This window comes from Anolis carolinensis, chromosome 3 (assembly GCF_035594765.1).
Source record: "Anolis carolinensis isolate JA03-04 chromosome 3, rAnoCar3.1.pri, whole genome shotgun sequence".
NCBI classification, from domain to species: Eukaryota; Metazoa; Chordata; class Lepidosauria; order Squamata; family Dactyloidae; genus Anolis; species Anolis carolinensis.
Window position 1 is genome coordinate 189336301 of NC_085843.1, and position 22728 is coordinate 189359028.

At 39.2% G+C, this 22728-nt stretch overlaps 1 protein-coding gene across 9 annotated transcripts in view; it reads right to left on the reverse strand.

Annotated features, from left to right (window-relative positions):
• fgfr3 (fibroblast growth factor receptor 3) overlaps nt 1-22728 on the reverse strand; it is a 69974-nt gene that overhangs the window by 35906 nt on the left and 11340 nt on the right. For all 9 annotated transcript variants that reach the window (XM_062975988.1, XM_062975989.1, XM_062975987.1 and 6 more), the window contains exon 3: nt 8041-8304. In XM_062975988.1, coding sequence (XP_062832058.1) covers nt 8041-8304 — 264 coding nt within the window. The remainder of the gene's footprint in view (nt 1-8040; nt 8305-22728) is intronic.

The following is a 22728-nucleotide window of genomic DNA, read 5'->3' on the forward strand; positions in this document are numbered from 1 at the left end:
TCCAATCATCTCACTGCACATAAAAGTTTGGATTGCCCTGCAAGAGGAATTTAACATGGGGAGATTGATCAAAATACAGTTGTCATGACATCTAAAATTACCTATGCAATAAAACTGTGGGGAACATACAGCCTTTTCTAATACTAAAATAAGGCATAGACTGGAAGATTCCAACACAGCCCAAGATGGAAGAGTATTTAATATTAATCCAAAATCGCCAAGCTAGCAGATCAAGGTCTAGAAGATGAAGCTTCATCAGGCAGAAGCTGCATCTTCATCAAGGTTGACTGCCTGGTCCTATGAGCACAATAATGCCCTGCCACCCCAAATCATCATCAATTAGCCCCCACCTGGTGGCCAGCCAATCACAGCAACACTCCCCATCCAGAACTCCTGGGAATGGTTTGGGAATAGAGCAACTGAAGGGCCCTGACTTCTAAAATTACTAAATTTTATAATGGCTAAAAATGCTTGAAAATACATTAAAAACCAAGCAAAACAAATGACGGATTCATCAGAGAAGGGGAAATATGTTTCTTAAAAGTATATCACAGAGAAAAATAAAGATAGCAATAAAGAAATTACTCTTCAACTACAGTGTAAATGAGGTAAATTAAACTATCCCAACAATTCAATCAGTTTTGCACAGGCTCGGCTAGATGATTGGTCAGTTTTCAGCACAACAACAGTATTGTTAAAAGAATCAGCACTGGTTTTCTTAGCTATGTTGTGTGATTTCAGCTCTGCTAAAATTGCGGGTTTAAGGCCTGGAGTGTCAAGCTTTCAAAACGCCAAATGAGACACAGATGGGTTAAAGGCAAAATCAGAAACTTTATTCTCAATGACCAAGGATGATGTCAGTCAAGACAGCACTTCAGATAACTGACATACTGCAATTGCAACTACATAGCATATTTATTGTATTTTGACAGCTATTCAAGTCTATTGTGCTGGCTCCTAATTGACTTAGAAAATGTTCTGTTAAGGATCAGTTCCTGTAGTGATCCAGGGCTCCATCCTACACCATTGCTGGTTGGTCTTTCCTGTGTTGGGCAATTTTAATAAACCGCTATTGGATAATTTTGAAGATCTGTGTCTGTTTATCAGTCGGGCATGATCAGAAAGGAATATGGTGAGGCAAGCAATAATGGACTCAATATTCTAGCTCTAGTTGATACAATGGTGTTAGTAGGGGGTTCTCAAACGTTTTCAGCCGCAGAGCTTTTTTGCAGCAAAAGTTTCTTGTGTTATAATGTATAAAATATAATGTGTATATATATCAGGCATGGGTAAAAATTTTTGACACATTGTGTTTTAAAATGTGACGGATGGGCCAGGCCAGTGGTAAATGGGCGGAGAGGGTTTGTGTGAACTAATTGAAAAAAAAAAATGAAGAAACTCCTATGCACACTGCACATATTTCATTGGTCCGGATGAACAATGGGTGCTTAAGGTTATGGCTGTTTCAATGGGTGTCACAAAACATTTTTATTTAGAAGTTGAGTTTCACTTTTAGTTAGCATGTTTACAGCTAAAGCCTTAAATTCAAATGTAAAACTCAGCCTTTCTTCCAACTGAGTGTTTAAAGAGGTTTATAATAAATTCAAAAGAAAACACAACCAAATCAAAATTTAAACCCAGGACTGGATTTCACTCTTAGCAGAGACATCTGAAATAGCACTCCAGTTAGCAGATGCTCCTCCTGAGTGTAGTTCACTTCCAGCCTAAATCAGGGTCTTTATTTTTTTAAAAATAAAAATCTCCAAGACACATGCTCACTCTGATATTGAGCATTGAGATATTGAGCTCACTCTGATTTCAGCAGCCATCCAAGGAATGATTAATCCAGGACCTTTTGTGCCTGACATGGTCTCTATCCATATTATTCATGTTTGACTGAGCCCCAGTGACTACCTGTTTGTTTAGTACACTGTGCTTATCTTCCCATTGTATTTCCCTTCCCATACATACTCCAAGACTGAGTCATTTGGACAGTCAGCAATTCATTTCACTTTTGAATCTGAAGGAATGACATTTATCTCACCAGAAGAAAGAAACTGGGAAATGCTTGTTTTATTTAGATTACTCCAATGATGATGAGTGTAGATTAGTTGTGATGTGGGGGAAGCATTTTTCAATCCCTGTGCCACAGGCCAGTAATAGGCAGGACTGGAGCTTTTTCTTCTCAATTCCTTGCTTTTAGTAATAATAATAATAATAATAATAATAATAATAATAATTATTATTATTATTATTATTATTATTATTATTATTATTATTTTATTCTTGTACCCTGCCTCCATCTCCCCGCAGGGACTCGGGGCGGCTTACAAATACAAAACAAGCATACGTACAATAACATCAAATACCGAAAACGCACAAATGAAAACATATGATAAAATCGTATGTGCTTCTGTGCCTTATACCATTTCTCTCATTCCTTCCCAAACTGTCCTAATACTCTCCCTTTCACTTTGCAGCAATCTTCCAAAGCCCTGCCGTGGTGCATGGAGAATATGGGAGTGTGATCAAAGGATGTATGGAAGTGGGTTTAGACATCTCCTCCCCTGAAAACCCTCACTGTACATTTTAAAAGCCTCCATTGGCACTACTGGAGTTTACAAAATGGAGACTACATTAAAATTGGTCCTATTTTGCATGCCTAGTAGGTAGCAGAAAACCCTTTGTATTTTGCAGTAGTGGGAGCTTTTTCCTCAGTGGACTCAAAGCAATGTTGTGACATTTAAAGGCTACCTGCTATATGGGCAGAGCCAATCCTGTGGAAATGGTGAGGGCCATTCCCCATGCAAGGCTGGGACCTTAAGTATCACAAAAGTGCTATGTGAGATACTCAAAAATAAAAGCTGTCACAGAACTACTATAATACAGAAAAGTCAGTCTACCATACATAGAAAAGAGTTCAATATGATCTCAAGTAGCAACAGTAGTAAGCAGTTCAATTCATGACCTTTTACCTCTATACTTTTAATGTCTGCCTTCAGTTCTGGTTAGCTTGAGCTGGGTAAATATATAACTGAAATTACTGCTGTTCTAAGTTGAACAACGGTAAAAATGCAGCTTACGCTCCAGTCTATCTAGCAGGTAAGACCACATATTAGGCTGATGCTTTTGCCACTTTCAATTTCTATTCACATGAAAATTCAAAACAGAACTCAGATAGTGTACTTCAATTTATATATCCCTGTCTATGAATGTATGTACCTTTAAGCAATCTGTTGACTGATGGCAACCCCGTGAATTTCATAGTGTGTTTTTAGGCAAGGAATAGTCAGAGATCTTTTTACTAGTTCCTTTCTCTGAAATACAGCCTAAAGCACCTGGTCATCACTGGTGGTCTCCCATCCAGGTACTAAACAGGGCTGATTCTGTTTCGCTTGAAAAATAGCATCTAATACCTAAAGGTATTTAGGACTTCCACACCCCCAGATAAACTCTAACCAATCTTATATTTTGTATATATAATAAATATGCACACACACACATATACAAAAGCAAATATAAAGTTATTTTGTGTCGTTCTATTTAATGTATGATTTTCCCCACAATGATAAATGCAAACATGAAAATAGGGTGTGTGACGCAAGCTTGGCATTGGGACACCCCGTCACAAACAGACATGATTTTATTTCATAGAGCTGATTCTTCTTAAGATGGAGAGACGTAATTTCAAGCAGTCCAAAAGCTTATTATAGGTAAATTTATATTACATTTATAATGTTTACATCCTGACAATCGCCTCTGCCCAGATGAGCCAGAAGGTATACTTTTACACAGAATTATGATTTGGAGTTATCCCAAAACTTTTGGGGACTAGACATCTCTTGTTACTAACTCATAGATACGTATTACTGACTAGTACAGATCTGCTCCCTTGAAAAATCATTGTATTCATAAAAGCATGCTCTATGATCTGAAGTGTTATCACACATTAAATAGCTCAGAACAAATAACCTAGTTTTACTTGCAAAAAGTATTGGGAGTCTTGACATATCTCTAGTCAAGATGATATCATTATATTGTTCTTTTATTTAAGATTTATTTTATCTGCTGTGGTTATGATAATGTTTTTATTTTTTGAGGGCTTTAAAAATTTGCAGCAACAAAGCTTAGCACACCAGGGCCTATATAAAATTCAGCTCCTTATCAACCTACTGACTCAGCACTTTTTGATCTTTTGTGGAGAAAGGGAATTGGAAATTACTAGTAACAAAGTTCAGCTCTACTTAATACAATAGTTTAACATGCGCTATCATGAGTACACGGCAGTGCCACGAGGTTAAACCAGGCATGGATAATTTTTGGCCCTTCCAGGTATTTTGATCTTCAACTCCCAAAATTTCCCAATAGGCAGTGAGCTGGCTGGGCTTTCTGGGAGTTGAAGTCCAAAACACTAGAGAGCCGAAGTTTTCCCATGCCTGGGCTAAACATAACATTAGAGCTTGTCTATGTCTCAGCTGACTCCAACTGGGAACTATGATTCTAATAAGTCAATATCCATGGATACTACTAAAACTAGTTGCATCGATTTCTGTATCTATAAAAATGGGAAATATGTCTATTTATCATAGTTTAGTTGAGAGCAAAGATCTAGTTCCATCAGCAAAACTATTATCTTATAACAGTAGCTCTTATTAATGATGTTCTTGATACAATCAAAGCTGCAAGGCAGTTTGATTTCTACCTCCTCTCAGCTTGTTTTCTATCTTTCCTAGCCTATCAGCTGACATATCTAGTTCAAGCAAAACAAAGAGAGAGGTGATTGTACTTGGTTTAATTAAACAACCAGTCTTCTCTTCAAAGGTGACATGACACCAGGTCCACTCTGCTCTAGGCTGTCTTTTATCAGATTGCCTCAGCCGGGGAATTGCATAAGGCATTCTCTGTACCATGACACCCACTAAGAGTTTGTTATAATTCCAATTTGGTTGCTATTCTCATATTTTGTTTATAACTGGGTTGGTTTGATGTCAGGAACCAAGCTGTCTCTAGGCTCTTGGTAATACGCACTGTACAGTACACACGGCTTTCTGTATTATACATATTTTGCAGACCTTATATGTCCAATGAATCCATTGTTTCTACTTCCCGGGGTTTAAACTTTGCAAACTTTAATCCAGATCAGTGCACAGTTTGTATAATTTAAGACTTTAAAAAGGAATCAATCTACGACCTGAGACATTCCTGCATTCCTACTCTTGGTTGATTTCCTGGTTGAGTGCTGATTAGACATTAGAGAAAGAGCATAATGTTATAAAAACATGGGGTTAATATATGGCTATGTGAGGTAATCCTCAAGTCTTTCAAAAAAGTTGTATACATACAATTGAAAATTCTGACATACATAATGACAAATGTGGGCTGAATACATTTGCTAATCCCAGCTATATTTATTCTACTGAATAAATGGGACTGTGTTTCTGTACGTTCTAATAACTCTACAAGTCCAGTATATTTGGGAATAGCAACTGGTTTCAGCTCTCTGTGACAACCACCAACTTCTCAAAGGCAGGCTGGTATCAGAAGTGAAAACTAATATTATAAGGGTTTACAGGTAGAAGAAAGTTTTATTTTCTAAACACACTGTAAACCAGGGGTCCCCAAACTAAGGCCCGCGGGCCACATGAGGCCCCCTGAGGCCATCTATCAGGCCCGCGGCCTACCCTGGGCGGGAGGGAGGAACAGCCAAGAGGAAGAAGGCTGCTGCTGCTACTGCTTCTTCTTAAGCGATACTGCTTCTGCTGGCTTGGCAGTGGGCGAGCGCAGGAGGGACTTTAGGACCTGCTCACTCTCCTCCTTTTCCTCGCCTTCCTTCCTCTTCTCCCGAAGCAGCCTCCACCATCGCTTTGGAAGAGAAGGCAGGAGAGGAATAGAGCGGGCCCTCCTCTGCCCGCTGCTTTGGAAGACAAGGAAGAAAGGAGAGGAAAAGGAGACCGGCGAGCGGGCTCCTAAAGTCCCTCCCCCGCCCGCTGTTTCAGTCATCAAGACAAACATTGTTTTTGAAGGCTTTCATGGCTGGGATCACTGGGCTGCTGTGAGTTTTCTGGGCTGTTTGGCCATGCTCCAGAAGCATTATGTCCTGACATTTCACCCACATCTATAGCAGGCATCCTCAGAGGCTGAGGATGCCTGCCATAGATGTGGGCGAAATGTCAGGGGAGAATGCTTCTGGAGCATGGCCAAACAGCCCGGAAAACTCACAACAACCTTTCTTAACAATCACTAAAAGCCTTCCAATTCAAGAAGAACACAGAATTTCAACCCATATCAGACAGGAATCAGCTAGGGGCATTTAGCATGTCAAAATTGCTATAAAGTAATTTAAAATTGGTTGTATAACATAATTATACAATTCTCCTCCCACACTGCAATAGATTAAGAGGAAATTAAAAGTTGAAAATTAATATAAAAATTTGCAAGGGAAAATAGGATAAAACAAAATAATATGAAATCAAACTTTTGGGGGAAAGCCACAAAAGCCACAGGCATCTTTCCCAGTCTGGGCTAAACAAAGCTTATTCTAGTAAGTCAATCCAGGAAATGCAGTATATTGTCACAGTGGAGGTGTCCAGGCAAAGGTTATAAACCAAATTATAGATCCCAGTGTTTCATAGGATGTAACCAAGGCAGGTAAAGTGACATCACTCTGGTATAATTGTGCAATGCATTTAGACACCAAGGGCCCTTCCACATAGCCATGTGACCCACAATATCAAGGCAGATAATCCACAATATCTGCTTTGAACTGGGTTATCTGGGTCCACACTGGCATATAACCCAGTTCAAAGCAAATAATGTGGGATTTTATACAGCTGTGTGGAAGGGGCCTAAGTCACCTTTCTTCACATATTACAGGCCCTTCCACACAGCCCTATATCCCAAAATATCAAGGCAGAAAATCCCACAATATCTGCTTTGAACTGGGTTATCTGAGTCCACACTCAGATAATGTGGGATTTTCTGCCTTGATATTCTGGGATATAGGGCTGTGTGGAAGGGGCCTCTGAAGAAAGAGAAATACTGAGTTGAGCTTTATCATACATTTAAAATACTATTATTAGTATTTGTTGTTGTTGTTGTTGTTGTTGCTGTTGTTGTAATAGCAGTCATACAGTAGTATTCCTAAAGGAAACACATTGCTAAATTTCTTTGAGGCTGTGAGGTCTGTTGGAAACTAGGCAAGGGAGGTTTATATATCTGTGGAAGGTCCAGGGTGGGAGAAAAAAACTCTTCTCTGTTAGAGGCCAGTGTGAATGTTTCAGTTGACCACCTTGATTAATACTGAAAAGCCGTGCAGCTTCAAGGCCTGGCTGATTCCTGCCTGGGGGATCAAATATGGAACCGGACATTGACCATCTTATTAGCCAAAAGCAGGCTCATAAGATATGTGCAGTGTGCATATCAATTTGTTCATAGTTTTTAAAAAAACTATAGTCCGGCCCTCCAACTGTCTGAGGGACAGTAAACTGGCCCCCAGTTTAAAAAGTTTGGGGACCTCTGCTATAAACGATGCACAATAATAGAAAATATAGTCAGAATCATACATATGTCACATTGCCTTGAATTCCAAGCAACTTTCTGGCCCTCTTACTGTTTTACAGAACACATTTCCAGAATCTGAGTGAAAAAAAAACCAACTTTTATTTCTCTTGAATTTTACTGGCAATAAGAAGGAGGAAAGGCTACTGAATTTTAGCCTTCTGTCAAGACAGTCATACATTAATTTAACCCAGGTTAGGACCACAGGCAAATCTGGAAAAATGCATTAGTCAAGGCTGAATTAAGACCATTTTGTTCTGGTGAAAAGCAAAGGGATAATACACGTCCATTTGTATTTTAGAATGTTTTTATGAATGTTGATGTAAGTTAATAATTTTTAATCTGATTTATAGTGTATTGTATAATTTTTATATGTGTGTTTATTATAAGCCGCCCTGAGTCCCCTCTCGGGTGAGAAGGGCGGGACATAAATGTTGTAATAAATAAATAAATAAATAAATAATAAAATATTATTCCACTCACCTGTCACCTGTACTGTGAAGTTCCTGAGCATTTCAATAGAGTGCCTTGGCTTACAACTATACAGGCCAGAATCATCATAGGACACATTGATAATCCTCAACAATTTTTGGTCAATATGAGTTCGATTTGTAGGCGAAATTCCAATCCCATCTTTATACCAGAAGACAGACACAGATGACCCTGGACCATTACACAGGAGTTCAAGGGTGTCGCCACTTCCAACCACCAATTCTTCAAGGAAGTCAGTTTTGCTCCTTAAATAACCTGTGAGAGAGAAGTGTATTGAAAAAGATATCATCAAGTTATTGACCATCAAGAATATACTACTGTGATATACAGCAACACCAGAAACACGTGTATGAAAATATAATCACAATATGGCCTTTAGCTGAGTGGAGAGATAGATGCACTGCTTAATTCCATCTCTCCTGACTGTTCCCAGGGGCTTTCTACAACCTCCTTTTTCTTTGGAAGCAGAAAGGGAGTCTTCTGCTTTTCTTACTCTCTGCTACCTTCTTTCCTGGGCAAAAAGCTTATAACACTCCCACTCGCCACATTTGCAAATGCTTTTCATGAGTGTTCCACCATTCAATTTTTCTGCTCCCTTCTCTACCAGGAATCTGACTTTATATCAGTGCTGAACTGTGGAATATGTAAATCAATAATGAAGATTATTCCTGTGCATGTAAAATTGGTTTTCTCTCATGATTAGGTAACCATGGCTATTTTCACAAATTCTAGAACCCTATAACATCGTCCCCAAAGAATTTCATTTTTTGAAATAATTACAACAAACGGTAATTAGAAGCACAAAAGCTGCTTCCTACAGCCTAACTAAGAAATTCCATATATATTTGTATATAAGTTAACCTCATGTATAGGTTGAGGACAGGTTTGGGGGCAAATTTATGGATTTTGGTATGATCTATGGACAAGTCGAGGGTTATTCTGTGAAGAGGGAAAATTGCTAGTGTTGCCTCGGGGGTTGCTGTCCCCTGGCCACCACTGCTGCTACCATCATTTCCCCACCCAGGCATTCCCTACTCCACTCAGGGAAGAGGATGCTCCCTCTTTTTTTATATATACATATGAAAGGTGAGGTACAGTATTAACTCTTATCAACAAAGGAAGTATTTGATTACTTTCTTTAAATTCTATTGCAAGAGATGCCTTTTCTTGGGAAGTTCCTAGACCCAGGAGGAAGAAGCCCTTACAATAAATTCTTGATTTATTGTGTCGTTTATAGAGCATAACCTCAGAACTCAGTTCCTCCTGCCTAGCATTTCCCCTCTTACAAAGAAAAAAATTCAGTTCTGCATTGACAGATCATAAACCAGTTTTTTAAGTGTGTGTGCAAGTACATATATAAACTTATACATATATGTATATATATACACCGGTTTATGATTTTTTAAAAAAAATATGCATATTTATCAAAAAGAACAACAATAAAAATCTATACACAGGTATATATACATACAGAAATGCAATATTCCTTAACATCTATACAGTGGTTGGACCTGATTATGCTGTTCCCTCCTCTCACCCATCCCATTGTAGTGACTTCCCATGCTTTGGGCTAGAGACAATAATGTACAGTTATGCTCTTCCTTTTACAGTATTTTTCCATTCTTCTTTCTAGCATGATAGTTATTATTTAAAAGTTCCATACAAAAATTCTAAAAAAAACCCTGAATGGTTTATGATATTCTATCAATCAGGCTATATATGTTCTTGAGAGCTAGCGGGATATAGGGGTTTGGACATTAGATTACAGCTTTGGCAAACAGGATATGAATCCTTGCTTCAGTCATAGAAACTCACTAGGTGATGTTGGACTAGTCATACTCTCTCAGCCTCAGAAGGCAAGAGCAACCCCCTGTGAATACATCTTGCCAATAAAACTGTGATAGGCTTGTCTTAGGGTTGCCATATGTTTGAAATGATTAATTATGATTTAAATTGAATCCAGAATTCCGTTTAACAAGGTTATTCTTTTAAAAGATGGCTGTTACAATTGGTGATTTTAAAAATCTGTTGTTTTCATTCAATCTAGCTCCTGCAACAATTGTGTCACACAAAAATCCATGAGCCAAATCACACAATTATAGCATTAACTGGTTCACTTCCAGCCCACATTGTATTTGTACTCCTCCCATCTCATCCTTGCCACCTCTGCTCCAGAACAGAGAGGGGAAACCCCTATACTATTGAAGAGGCAGGGATGGAGCGCAGCAGCAATATGAGAGGCTGGTAGAATAGTCCAAATTAAAGGTAGGGAACAGATGTTCAGTTCACTACAATTAGCACTAGCATTAAAAAAAAACAGGATGAAGTCAATATATGTTATGGATTATGCACCATTGATGCACATAAGATTTTTTAAAAATGTTACACGGACAGTATTATCAACATCCCATTTCAGATGCACCCACCGAACTTCTATAGAGCAGGGAAGGTTGTGGGGACTGCTTCATATGCAGTGTATGCATACATTCCTTCACATGCCTGCCGTGTGCATGAACATGCAAAGGAATGTGCACGTGCTAGAGGTGCAAAATGCTGGCACAAATGCCATGTCCCCTTCCCAATGCAGACTCAGTAGCCACAGAGAAGAGCCCTAAATGTCTGAACAGAACTGAAATGAACTGTTTCAGATTTTGCCATGGAAATCAGGGCTATTTTATCACTGAAAGTCATTATCATAATGAATTTTAATATCTGAGCACTACTCTGAAGTCTTGCCTCTCTTGTTTGCAATAGTCCTAATGAGAAAGAACATTATACAAACAGGAATTATAGGCAAAAGTGCTTGTTTTTACTATTGTTTCAGTCACACTAAAGATATAATGCTGTACTTAACCAAGAAGACTTAAAAGCAAAAGTAAGCAGAGTCTTGGCAATTGCTAGATGGAAACTCATTATCCATCAATCCCACTGATTCAGGATATCCCTTCTTGTAAGGGTTAGTAACTGAACTTAGCCCCTTTAATTCAGAAGTAAATACTGCAAACATTAAAGTTTGTTGTTCCTGATAAAATGAAACTCCTTAAAAGAGATATTGACAAGTTGGAAGGTGTCCAGAGGAGGGCAACTAAAACTATCAAAGGTCTGGAGGCCATTAATCCTTATGAGGGACATCTTAAAGAGCTGGATATGTTTAGCCTGCAGAAGAAAAGGTTGAGAGGAGACATGATAGCCATGTATCAGTGAAAGGGTGTCATAATGAAGAGGGAGCAGGTTTGTTTTCTGCTGCCCTGGAAACTAGGACTTGGAGCAATGAGTTCAAATTATGGGAAAAGAAGATTCTAGCTGAACATTAGGAAGAACTTCCTGAGTGTAAGAGCTGCTCAGCAGTGGAACACAGGCTGGATGGCCATCTGTCATATTGTGCTTTTCCTGCATGGCAGGAGGGTGGACTAGATGGCCCACGTGGTCTCTTCCAGCTCTATGATTCTATGATAAAATGAATATCATAGACACCATTTGGAGCTCCGACCCCAGCTAGGCCACTCTTAGTAAATATGCTCATTAGTAAATTTTAATCACAATATGTGCAAAATGTACACAAGAGAAAGAAAAGAGAGATGCACTGTTTTAAAAGCTCAACGCTGGGACTTCTACAATAGTATCTTACAGTTAACCCTTGCTATTCTTCCACTGTGAGTGCTGAATTCTACAGGTTCTCTAACCTTATTCCATCTGATCCCACTTCCAGTCTCTTAGACTGAGCCAGACAATTGAGAGCTAATATCTTAAGAAAGAAGTAAAGATCAAAATACAGAAGAACTACAAGGTGCAAAAGCAGAGTAGGAGTCCACAGTCCTAAACATTCATACCCCACACCGAAAATGAACAATCTCAAGATAACAAACCAAATAGCATCCATGAACTAAGTCTTGCCATGCTGCTTAATTAAAAGAGGATTGTGCCCTTACTACAGTGACAATATGTAGGTCCAAAGAGGGAAGGGAGGAAGAAGAGTCAGGCATTCTATTCAAAAACTAGTTTCCTGCTGGGATTATGTTCCATTCGTGTTAATTGTTATTCCAACTACAACCACCCTAGTTTCAAAGCAGTCTCCAATACTGCTGGTAAAAATCAACATTGGTTAATTTCAAGGCAGTATTTTCTCATATCATTAAAAAAACTTTAATATCCTAGCTATGTTCTTTACTCAAGAAAGCATAACACTTCATGCTAGCTTCTCTTCAGGAAAGATGAAATTGTTTCCTTTTCTTAAAAAGAAATAAAACTCACATTCAGTCAACTTCCATTATAGTGCACACCAAAAATGAATGAGAGGAAGGCCTTTGCAAGTTGTAAAAAGATTCCCCCCCCCCCCCAATGTATATCTGGTGTAATTTTGGGCTAATTGGGGTAAACCCAATCAACCCTTTTAAATTATGGGCAGTTTTGGGAGATCCTGGTAAGTTTTTTTTAAAGTCTATGGAGGATTCAGGGAGCAATACTACAATTTGCAGTGGTTTTCAGTTTGGGAAGAGGAAACGGAGAATGGGAAACAACCTGGATTGGGTGTTTTTTGTTTTGTTTTTAAACTAGGTGATATGGTGTTTTTAGAGAGGCAGTGTGGTGTAGAACCATGGAAGTAAGTTACACTCTCTCAGCTTTAGAAGAAGACAAAGGCTGCCAAGAGAACTCAGTGACAGGTTTGGCTTAGGATTGTTGTAAGTGAGAAATGACTTTAAGGCACACAACAGCAATGAGGACTTTGGCACATGGATGAGACCTAGGGTGGGGGTAATGAGAGCAAACATTTCCAGTTTGCTGCTATGGGGGAATGCAACCTCATCCACAACTGGTAAATGTCCCAAATAAAGCCTCCATTTTCTTGGGATTTATCCTCAGTAACTTGACCAGCATTAAGCCTTGTTTGGAGAACTGTCATTCACAAACTGTTTCACTTAAGGGGAGAATTCAAAACTAGGTGACATCCAAATATTAGTGGTATCTCTGTTCACTTCTGCAAATAACTTCTTACTGAGGTCTGAAAGAATTTGAGAGGCATGGTTAATCAATAACAAAATGCTTATCCAATTTAACAATAGTGCCAAACTAGAGGAAGAAGTAGCTCCAGAGGAGAAAAACAGAATTTTAAATGCCCTTAACAGACTGAGAAGCTGGGGTAAAACTAACAAAACTAATTGCAACAGAGATCAATGTACTATATTGAAGCAGGGGAAAAATAAAACAAATATGGGTGACATCTGGCTCAACAAGAAGAGTACACGTGAAAAGGGTTGAGGGCTCTTAAAATTAAAATTTCATTTTGGTTCTTACAAACTGTAGACAAAGACGCCAGCCACAGGGCCTTCCTTTTTACCCTACAATGTTTTCCTTGAATTTCCTTGCTTTTTGCAAAACAGGCTACAAGTCTGCCAATGGCAGTGCTAGTTGGAAAGACTAACATTTTTAAATCATTGTTTTTCAAGATGTATACAAGTCAGAGTGGGACAGTTTTTCAAAAGAGGAAACTCCAGGCTTTAGAAGAAAGACAAACACCCCCCCCCCCCCCCACAACTGTTACCTCTATTCCTTCAGCATTTATTGCTTTCTGAGGAAGCTTTAGGGACTCTTGTTTGAGAGTACGTAATGTACCAGGGCTCCTCCTTTGTGTGCTAACTGAAGACACGCAGTACGACCAAATTCACTAGAATGCCACAGCATTCTATTTCTATGCAAATCATGGCAGTATTTTCCAAATCCAAGTTATGGCTTGGCTGGCTTCTTTCCTCTGTGGCATGGGGACTGCCAAGGAAGCAGCTCAGCTTTGACTTAACAATACCCCCTGAAATGGGCATCAACACTTTTTCTACCTTAGACTTCAGATTCAAGAGTTAATACAATATGATACCCAGCAGGATGGAAATATTACAGTGACAGTACAACAGAAGCTGACATTCTGCATTTTCCTGTTGCCTCTAGCCCAGAACTTAGGCAAAACTCAAGTATGCAAGTGAAAACACTTTCTCACAATCTTCCCTTCTGATCTCCAAATTAAGCAAAAGAGATGGTTGATGTGGCCTGTATATTAAACTTCAAAGTAGAGCCATGGAGAAAGTGAAGCCATGGCCAAGCAATTTTTTCTTTCAATTCCTGAGAACAGTTAAGCACAGGAAAGTATACTACAAACATATTATAAATATTTTTAAAATAACCAAAAAAAGTCCCAAACCTAATCCAAAGTTTTTCTTAGCTTTTAAAAACATTTAGCAGTGTGGATTTCTCTAAAGAGTGACCTGATAATGCCAAATTATTGCTACATCAAACCTCTGCCTTGTGATGTAAGCTGGAAACTATGCCCTGAACACAGCAAGACCAGAAGCCACTAAAGCTTTGAAAAGGAAGCAAACATTCTTGAGAGGTTTCATATTTTCAGCACTCTTCAGTATCAAAAAGAAATGGAATAATGATCTGTTTATGGAGAGCCAAACCAAGAAATCCTTCCTAAGAACTTGGTGACCTAAGAGAAGTACTCAGTGGTCTTTTTGTATCGCCAGTGTTTCCTTGCAGGGGACTGTAACAGTTCAAGAGACTAGAGTGAGTGCAGTACTAAAGCCTCATTTGTGGCACTGATTTAGAAACATTGACATTCTATTGACGTCCATTTGTTATCTCATAATAACTAACTTCCACGTTTACGGTATTTCATCTTAACAGTTAAAAAGCAAGATCACCTGGATTGCATAAAAAATCAAAACATTTGAGGCGGGAAGCTGGATTCTTATGTGAAAAAACTTATCTGGCAGTCTTCTCTGCTTTGGAAGCGGGGCTTCGTATCACATTAATTTTCTATACATTCTGTGACGCCATGCAGCAAATCGGTCCAAAACCTTTTTAGAAAGACTTTTTTAAAGGCATTCTCTGAAAATGGAAATGCTTCAACATAATCTGGGAGTATTTTATTCTACAAAATTTCAAAACTGGAAAATGCCTTGATTTACTGCATATATCAAAATTTTGGCTTTTTATCTTGCAGAATTTTTACCAAGACAACTATGCTGTTATTGACAATGTGCGGGAATATGTACATAGGTTAATATACCACAGATGCATCCCTAAGAACATTCAATGGCATTTGATACTTCAGCTGGTTCAGGACCTTATCCCACACTAAATTTTCTCTGTTTTCCCACTGTCTTCTTACGCTGGCGTAATGGAGTCCTCTGGAGGTCTTCTCACAATGCACAGCAATTTCTAGTAGCTGTGCAAATCCATAACACAAGCATGAGAGGACGGAGAGACTCCTTGACTCCTGACTGAAGAGTGTGATAAGAAGTGGATGAAAGTGGGGAAACGTCGTGGTAAGACTGGCTATCCCTGAAGATGAATCATGCCAGGGTAGGTTGTGTCCCCACTATTAAGGACGCTTTCCTCCGTTTCCCCCCCCTTCCCTCCTGCCTGTGGCATCAGGTTGCCAGTGTCAATTCCACAACTTAGCGGGGGAGAGGTCAGCAAATTGCCTTTTTGAGGTAAATATACTTTATGAAGACATTGTTACACCCAATCCAGATCAGTATTGTTGTCTGAGAGGCAGCTGCGGTCCCTATTTAATAACTTACACAACTACATTTTTTATTTTCCAACACACTTTAACAAAACCAATAAGTAGACATCAACCATGTGAAAGAGTAAGAACTGCAAGCTGATTCTTCTCACCTCTGCCCCCTCCTACTCCATTAATGTTCTGGGATCCTTTCACACTATAAAAATATAGCATTCCTGGGATTTGAAGTTTGATGCCAAGGTACAAAAAGGAGGGTGAAATATATCTACTCTTGATTAGCCTTAACTGGGAAAAATTGGTTTAGGTCAGTTGGCTTAGCCTGAACAAGGAAAAAAATATGAAGGGTAGGGGTTAAGGAGTCTCTAGTCCTTTAAAAAACTCAATACGTAAATGACATTTGAAGTTCAAAAATTATTTTGTCATTGTTTAGTGAAAAGTGAGGTCTACACCTTTCAGCGAATGAAAACAGTAGCTATGGCTGCAAGAAAGTTGACTTTGAAATGGCGTTTGTGTCATCTCTCTTGGAGCAGTTTCTCCATGCCTGTTGAAAACCCACTGAGAATTATTGCATGGATAAGGCTGTGTCTGGGCAGCAGCCCCAAGAAGCAAGTAGCAGCAAAAACAGAGTTCAGGCTAATTCTGTTCTTTTTTTAAAAAAAATTGAGTGTATAAATAATTTTTAAAACATAAAAGACCCTGCCAACGCAAATAAGCCTAAATACACATTGAGTAGGCTAGTGGCTGACCAGAGGTTAGATCAGCTTTGCAGAAATGACCCATTTTCTTATACACAAAAATGAAGTGAGCTTAGTGTCCAATATACTCTAACATCGTTGCTATCCAGAAAGTTCATTTGTTGGATATTTTCAGGAAAATTCCGTTTGAAGATATGGCTGTATGTAAATAACAAGCCAGCAAGGTGGCATAGTGATTTAAGCATTGGATTACGCTGCTACAGAACAGTGTTAAAATTCCTGTCTGGCCATGAAAATGCACAGAGTGGTCTGGGACAAGTCTCATATTCTTAATGTATTGTCTAGGGCTTCCATGTCTGGAATCACTGGGGTGTTATGTGGCTTCCAGGCTGTACGGCTGTTTCAACATAATTTTCTCCTGACATTTTACCTGCATCTGTGGCTGGCATCTTCAGAGGATCTGATCTGATCAGATCCTCTGAAGATGCCAGCCACAGATGAAGGCAAAATGTCAGGAGAAAATGCTGCTAGAACATGGCCTTATAGCCTGGAAACCACACAACACCCCACATATTCTTAGCCTCAGAAAACTTCATGAGAGGCTCACCTTATGGTTGCCATACATTGGAAATGACTTGAAGGTAGACAACAGTAAACAACATTATAAAGTTAAGGGCTAATCAGCAATTTGATAAAGGTGAAAAACTGAGAGATTCTTGCTGCAATTGTATTCACATTTACCAAAATAAAATACTACTGAGTAGTTAGAGTTGATTTAGGTAAAGTACACATGCAAAGAATTCTGATGTAAGTTCAACTAAACTTCCTTTTGGACAGACATGAATAATGCTGCAATGTTCATAATATGAGACGATGATTATGCAGAAGATGGTGGCAAATGGGTGGGGTAAATGAAAATAACATACAATTCCTCAGTCACTCCTATTTTTCCTCTCTTGGTGCTGGTTGAGTTTAGCAAGTCATTCTGTGAAATTAAGAGAGAGAGAGAGAGAGAGAGAGAGAAAGAGAGAAGAGCCCCTTTCCACACAGCTGAATAAAACCTCACATTTTCTGCTTTGAACTGGAATATATGGCAGCATGGACTCAGATAACCCAGTTCAAAACAGATATTGTAGAATTTTCTGCCTTGATATTCTGGGTTATATGGCTGTGTGGAAAGACCCTGAGAGAGACATATTATGGGTGTGTTTGTTAGTCCTGAGACTCTTTCATATGCCGTAAAAAATAAGTGAAAATGGAAATGTATTTTACCATGGCCATAGCAATAGGTTGTCTTTTATTTCAGAAAAGCAAAACAAAACAGCCTTTATTAGGAAAAGTGATCCAATCTTGGATTGTTAGGTGATCCTCTGTGGGGTGTGTGTCTCTATATCTTTGTTCCAGGTGTGCAAACACTTGTATCTTAGGCAAGAGGCCACCACAATCTGCTTCTTGATATATCAAGAGCTTGATATGACCCTTACCAAACAAGCTCTTGATTTTGGAGGGCTTTGGGGACACATCATATAGCATGGCAAAACAGCTTGGTTAGTTTCACCCCTCCCCTAGTTTGGATTACCTTTCACATTTAACTGCCAAGTTTACCTAAGGCTTTGCTCTTCTCATATCTCAGACTTCTTGTTTACTTTTGATAACACAAAGCCTTCCTGGTGACTAAAGACAAAGGTTATGAGGGTGACTTGTCATGAATATCAAATTTACTGTTTAACGCCTCTGTTGTCATGTACGTCTGAATCTATTTACAGTCTCCATTATATTTATAAAACTAAGAATTGCATCTTAAAATACTACTCAGGCAACATTACATCCAGAGACTTAAAAGAGTGCTAAACTAATACATCATATGACCAGAATATAGTACTACTGGTATTAAAGCAATACAATCTTAGACATTTTCCGCAGGGAAAACCCCAAAGGTGCATAGGAACAGACCTGTACTCAAGCAACACGAAAGAGCAGCACGGACCCTAACTAAGCTAATGCTAAACTATAGGACATATCCGTCAGAGCACAGAAAAACTCTGGAAAGAATTCTGGGAAGGGTGTTTGAATTAAGGTGCCCAGCCTGACAGAACTGGCAATCAAAGGTATGCTCACAGAATAAATCTATGAAATCCAAACAATATTGGTAAGCTATATAGGGACACAGAATGATTTCAAACATGTAACTGCAATGTCTTAGAAGGGGTTTGCTGAGCAAAAGACTTTACTGTCCCTCTGTTATGTTCTAACTCTCACCGGATAACCCATACAGAGTTTAATCAAAGAAACACAGGATGAACCAAGATCAGATTTACTTAAATGGAGAACTGAAATCTTGAGTTTCTCAAAGGTATGGCTAACAAGACACTAATACACTGGGGTAACACAAGTAAAGGTCAAAATTCCAATTAATGCCAAGAGCCAGTTCAGGAGCAAGAACAAGCAGTAGCCAAGTCCAAAAATCAGATGCCATGACTTCACAAACAACCTCAGCATATACCCTGTTTCCCCTAAAACAAGACATCCCCAGAAAATAAGACCTAGTAGAGGTTTTGCTGACTTGCTAAATATAAGGCCTCCCCTGAAAGTAAGACCTAGGAAAGTTTTTGTTTGGAAGCATGCCCGCCGAACAGAACACCAGAGCATGCAGGATCGGTAAATGTATGTACCAGAGTGTTGTACATGGAAATAATGGTAGTAACAAGAAATTCTTGATAGGATTCAGTTTGTCTGGTTATGTTGGTTTGTGATGACAACTACTGTACAGTATATAATAAATGTTCATTTTTTTTGTTCAACAATAAATGTGAATTCTTCTTCATGGAAAAATAAGACATCCCCTGAAAATAAGACCTAGAGCATCTTTGGGAGCAAAAATTAATATAAGACACTGTCTTATTTTTGGGGAAAAACGGTAAGGCTTTTGTCCCATCCTACTTCACCTACATGATGAAGGGCTCCTTCTGTAGGGGTTCCATCCTCGCAGTGTCGTAGGATGGAGCCCAGAGAACACTGGTGGCGATGTATGTTCTCATTACCTAAGTCAAGGACAGTGCAAGGGGGAATCCGTACACAATGGTTTTCCCTGTGTCATAGGGAAGGGGGTGATGAGGGGCTCTTAACACTGGTTTCCCCCACTGTCAAACAGATTTGCTGGACAGATTCCCCTACTGTCCCCTGGGTTAAGGACCTCTCTGTGATGAGGTCCTTTGAATAATGTTCCAGAATTCAAGAGTACAAATCGTAGTCAGAGTTCCAAAGTCAAGCCTGATACTCATGGGTCAAACCGAAACCCAAGTCCATAAATTAGTGCCAGAAATTTAGTCCAAGATTCAATTCAGGAAGGTCCAAGACAAGGTTACAGGAGTGTCAGAGTTTGAAACAGGATTGCAAGAACAAGGTTAGGGTCCAAGGGTCTAATCCAGGGATAACAGCCAAGGTCCAAAACACAAGTACTAAAGTACGACATTATCTGCTACCAAAGAGCTAGCTCTTCCTGACCCCTCTCTTATACAGAGTTTTTAGCTGCTGTTCATTTCAGCAAACCTGTACAGATCATCACAGATGCATTCCTTGGGGATGAAGATTGTATTAACCTTTTCCAAGCCTTCAGCAGCAGCCGTCTGATAAACCTCTGGTCATGACACCCTAATGGCATCTTCTGATGTGGTCAAGTAATTTCAAAAACACCAAGAGATTTACAGGCTGCACTGAATGCTAAGCCTTTACTGTTCAAACTAAGCTAGCTATCAGCTGTAGAAAAAGTAAAACAACAGCACAATATAAAAGCCCTACAAGACTGCAAAAAGCCCTGAAGAGTAGGTATGAACCAAGGAACATTAGCTGGATCTCAAAAAACAGCTGCATCTCAAGTGGAGTTACTTTTCTGTTGGTAATGGAGTTGAATGGTACCTGTTATTGCTCTTTGTTCCTAGTTCTCACAAGGGCAATATGAGAAGTGTTCTTTGTCTTCATTGAAATCCCTCAATACTATCTTAACTGACAACACCCTGTTACTCTATCATTTTTCTCCTCTATAATTTCTTAACATCTTTTCCTAATGAAGAAGCCATTGAAAACTTGAAAGCTTGCATAATATATTACATGCTCTGGAGTTTCTCTCCAAAGGTATCACATCTTAAAGGGATAACCAATAAGTGGATATCACACAACTTTGTTTTCGTTAGGAAAAATCCACCCGGGAGGTACAAGGTGTTCTTTGAAGCAATGGTTAGGTCAGCAAGGGGGGATGGATTTCAGATGGATCTAGGCAAGCAGAATACTGTGTCTTCCTCCTGTAAACTCTGAAGGTGAACATTCTCCTGCTATCAGCCATATGAAATGTCTAGCTATGATCCAAAGATTTTCAGACCAGAAAGGAGAGAAAATGCTAAAAATCACTGCCTAGATTTGTGCTGTGCATTGGGGTGGCTATGGAAAGACATTTAGGAGGTTAGCAGCTGTTTGTCCTGTTTTTAACCTTTTGAAAATGAATTTCAGGTGGTCCTCTACAAACTTGAATTTCACAATGCTTTTATCTGAATGCCTAGTTTGTTTGCTCTTTCACTTGTTTTAACTGCACTTCCTCCCAAGAAACATATCAAGGTAACGTTAGGCAAGATAATCTAATAATTTCCAAAATGAGAATTCATACAAGCAGTATCTGTTTTATAGATATTGTAAGCCACCTTCAGCTTTGGAAAGGTATATATTCTTTTTTATTTGAAACCTTTCTAAGACAAGAGCATCCTACTAGACAAGGGCCATCTACAGGCCTGTAGTGAGGGGGCGGTTTTAGGGGTTCACCCCCCCCCCGAAATTTTTCAGGTTATAAAAAAAACCTGGTTTACTCATGAATTTTAACTGGTTAACCAAATCCCCATGCTAAGTCTATCAGACACAAAACATTAAGAGCCCCTCCAGGCACTATCTCAAACAGATATTGACAGGTTTGTAGCGGGGAGGGGTGTGTGCTAGGGGTTAACCCCCCCCCCCCCAAATTTCAACTCCCCCCCCCCCCGAATTTTTTTTTCTGGCTACGGCCCTGGCCATCTAATCAAGTATCCTGTCTCCTGACCTGGCTAGACATTTTTGTAAGGGAGAAAAATAAGATATTTTTACAGCCACCTCCCTTTCCCACCATAAATGATACTCAAAGCCATACTACCTCTCAACATCTAGCTTCTGTTATCATTACTAGGTGTTTAAAGGCCTATCCCTATTAATTAAAGAGGTGTGGCCAAGGCACTAAGCTGTATTTACTCAGGACAATATCACATTAGAGTTCTAAAGCACAGGTCTATGTTTCCCTATCGCCTAGGTTGCTCCTGTAGAATTCTGGGGAATGTAGTTTAGGGCAGAGCCTTTGGAATTCTCACTCAGAGAAGACCTTGGCTTCCCAAAACTACATTTCCCAGAATTCTGCAGGGGGATAGGAAAAGATGAATCTCTGTTTAGAACTCTAATGTGATATTGTCTTCATACTCTCCACATAGCAAGTAGAGAGGTGATTATCCTATACACTCAACAGAAATTTGGAAGATGATCGAAGTACATATACACAGAATCTGCCTCCTCCACACATTTGGGAACTTTTATCATATATACGCTTCCCTGAGAACATGTACAAGTCCATTTCACCACCTGGAAACATATCATTGAAGTATTTCTGATCTTATTCCTCAGTCTGTGTGAAGGAAACCATCAGACATCTATAATATTAACTGAAACAATCTCATTCTGCACCCTAAAACAGTAGATGATGGCCTATTTGTTGTTTGTAATATTCAAAATGCACTTCTCAATTAGGATTACTTTCCTTTGCAGTGCTAGATTTCCGAGGTAGGCTTGAAACTTTAGCATAGCGTCATGACACTAACATAATTTATTTCATTCAAATATACTGGAAGAATTTTTATTTTGCTCTTCAGTTGACAAGTTTCTTGGAATGGCTTCTAAAGGCCAATGAAAATAACACAGTTCCTGCCCAAAATACAAAATATATGGCACAAAATGTAAAAGGGACAAGAGGGAAACACCACATTTAGACACAAATTCTTCAGGTGAACATATCAACACTCTGCTTCTTTGCAATCAACACTCACAGTTCCTATACTGTCACGCCCTGGCAGCGGAGCACTAAGAACCGACACACGGAGGCCAATAACAATCTAATATCTTTATTAAGGAAATATTATAGTAGGATAAAAACAAGTAGAAAATGTAGTCCAACAATAGACCTTTCTGGGAAGGTCAAATATAGTCCAGAAATATATTGTCCAGTATATAATATTAGAGTCCAAAGTTATAATCCCAGAACTGAAACACACTCCACTTCCAAGCAGTTAGAGTGGGGAAAGTGTCCAGGAGTTTTACTGAAGTTAACGTAAGTCCAAGGCAGGGAGCTGGAGACAAGACTGGATACTTGGTACAAGATGCAAGGCTGGAAAACACGGCGAGATA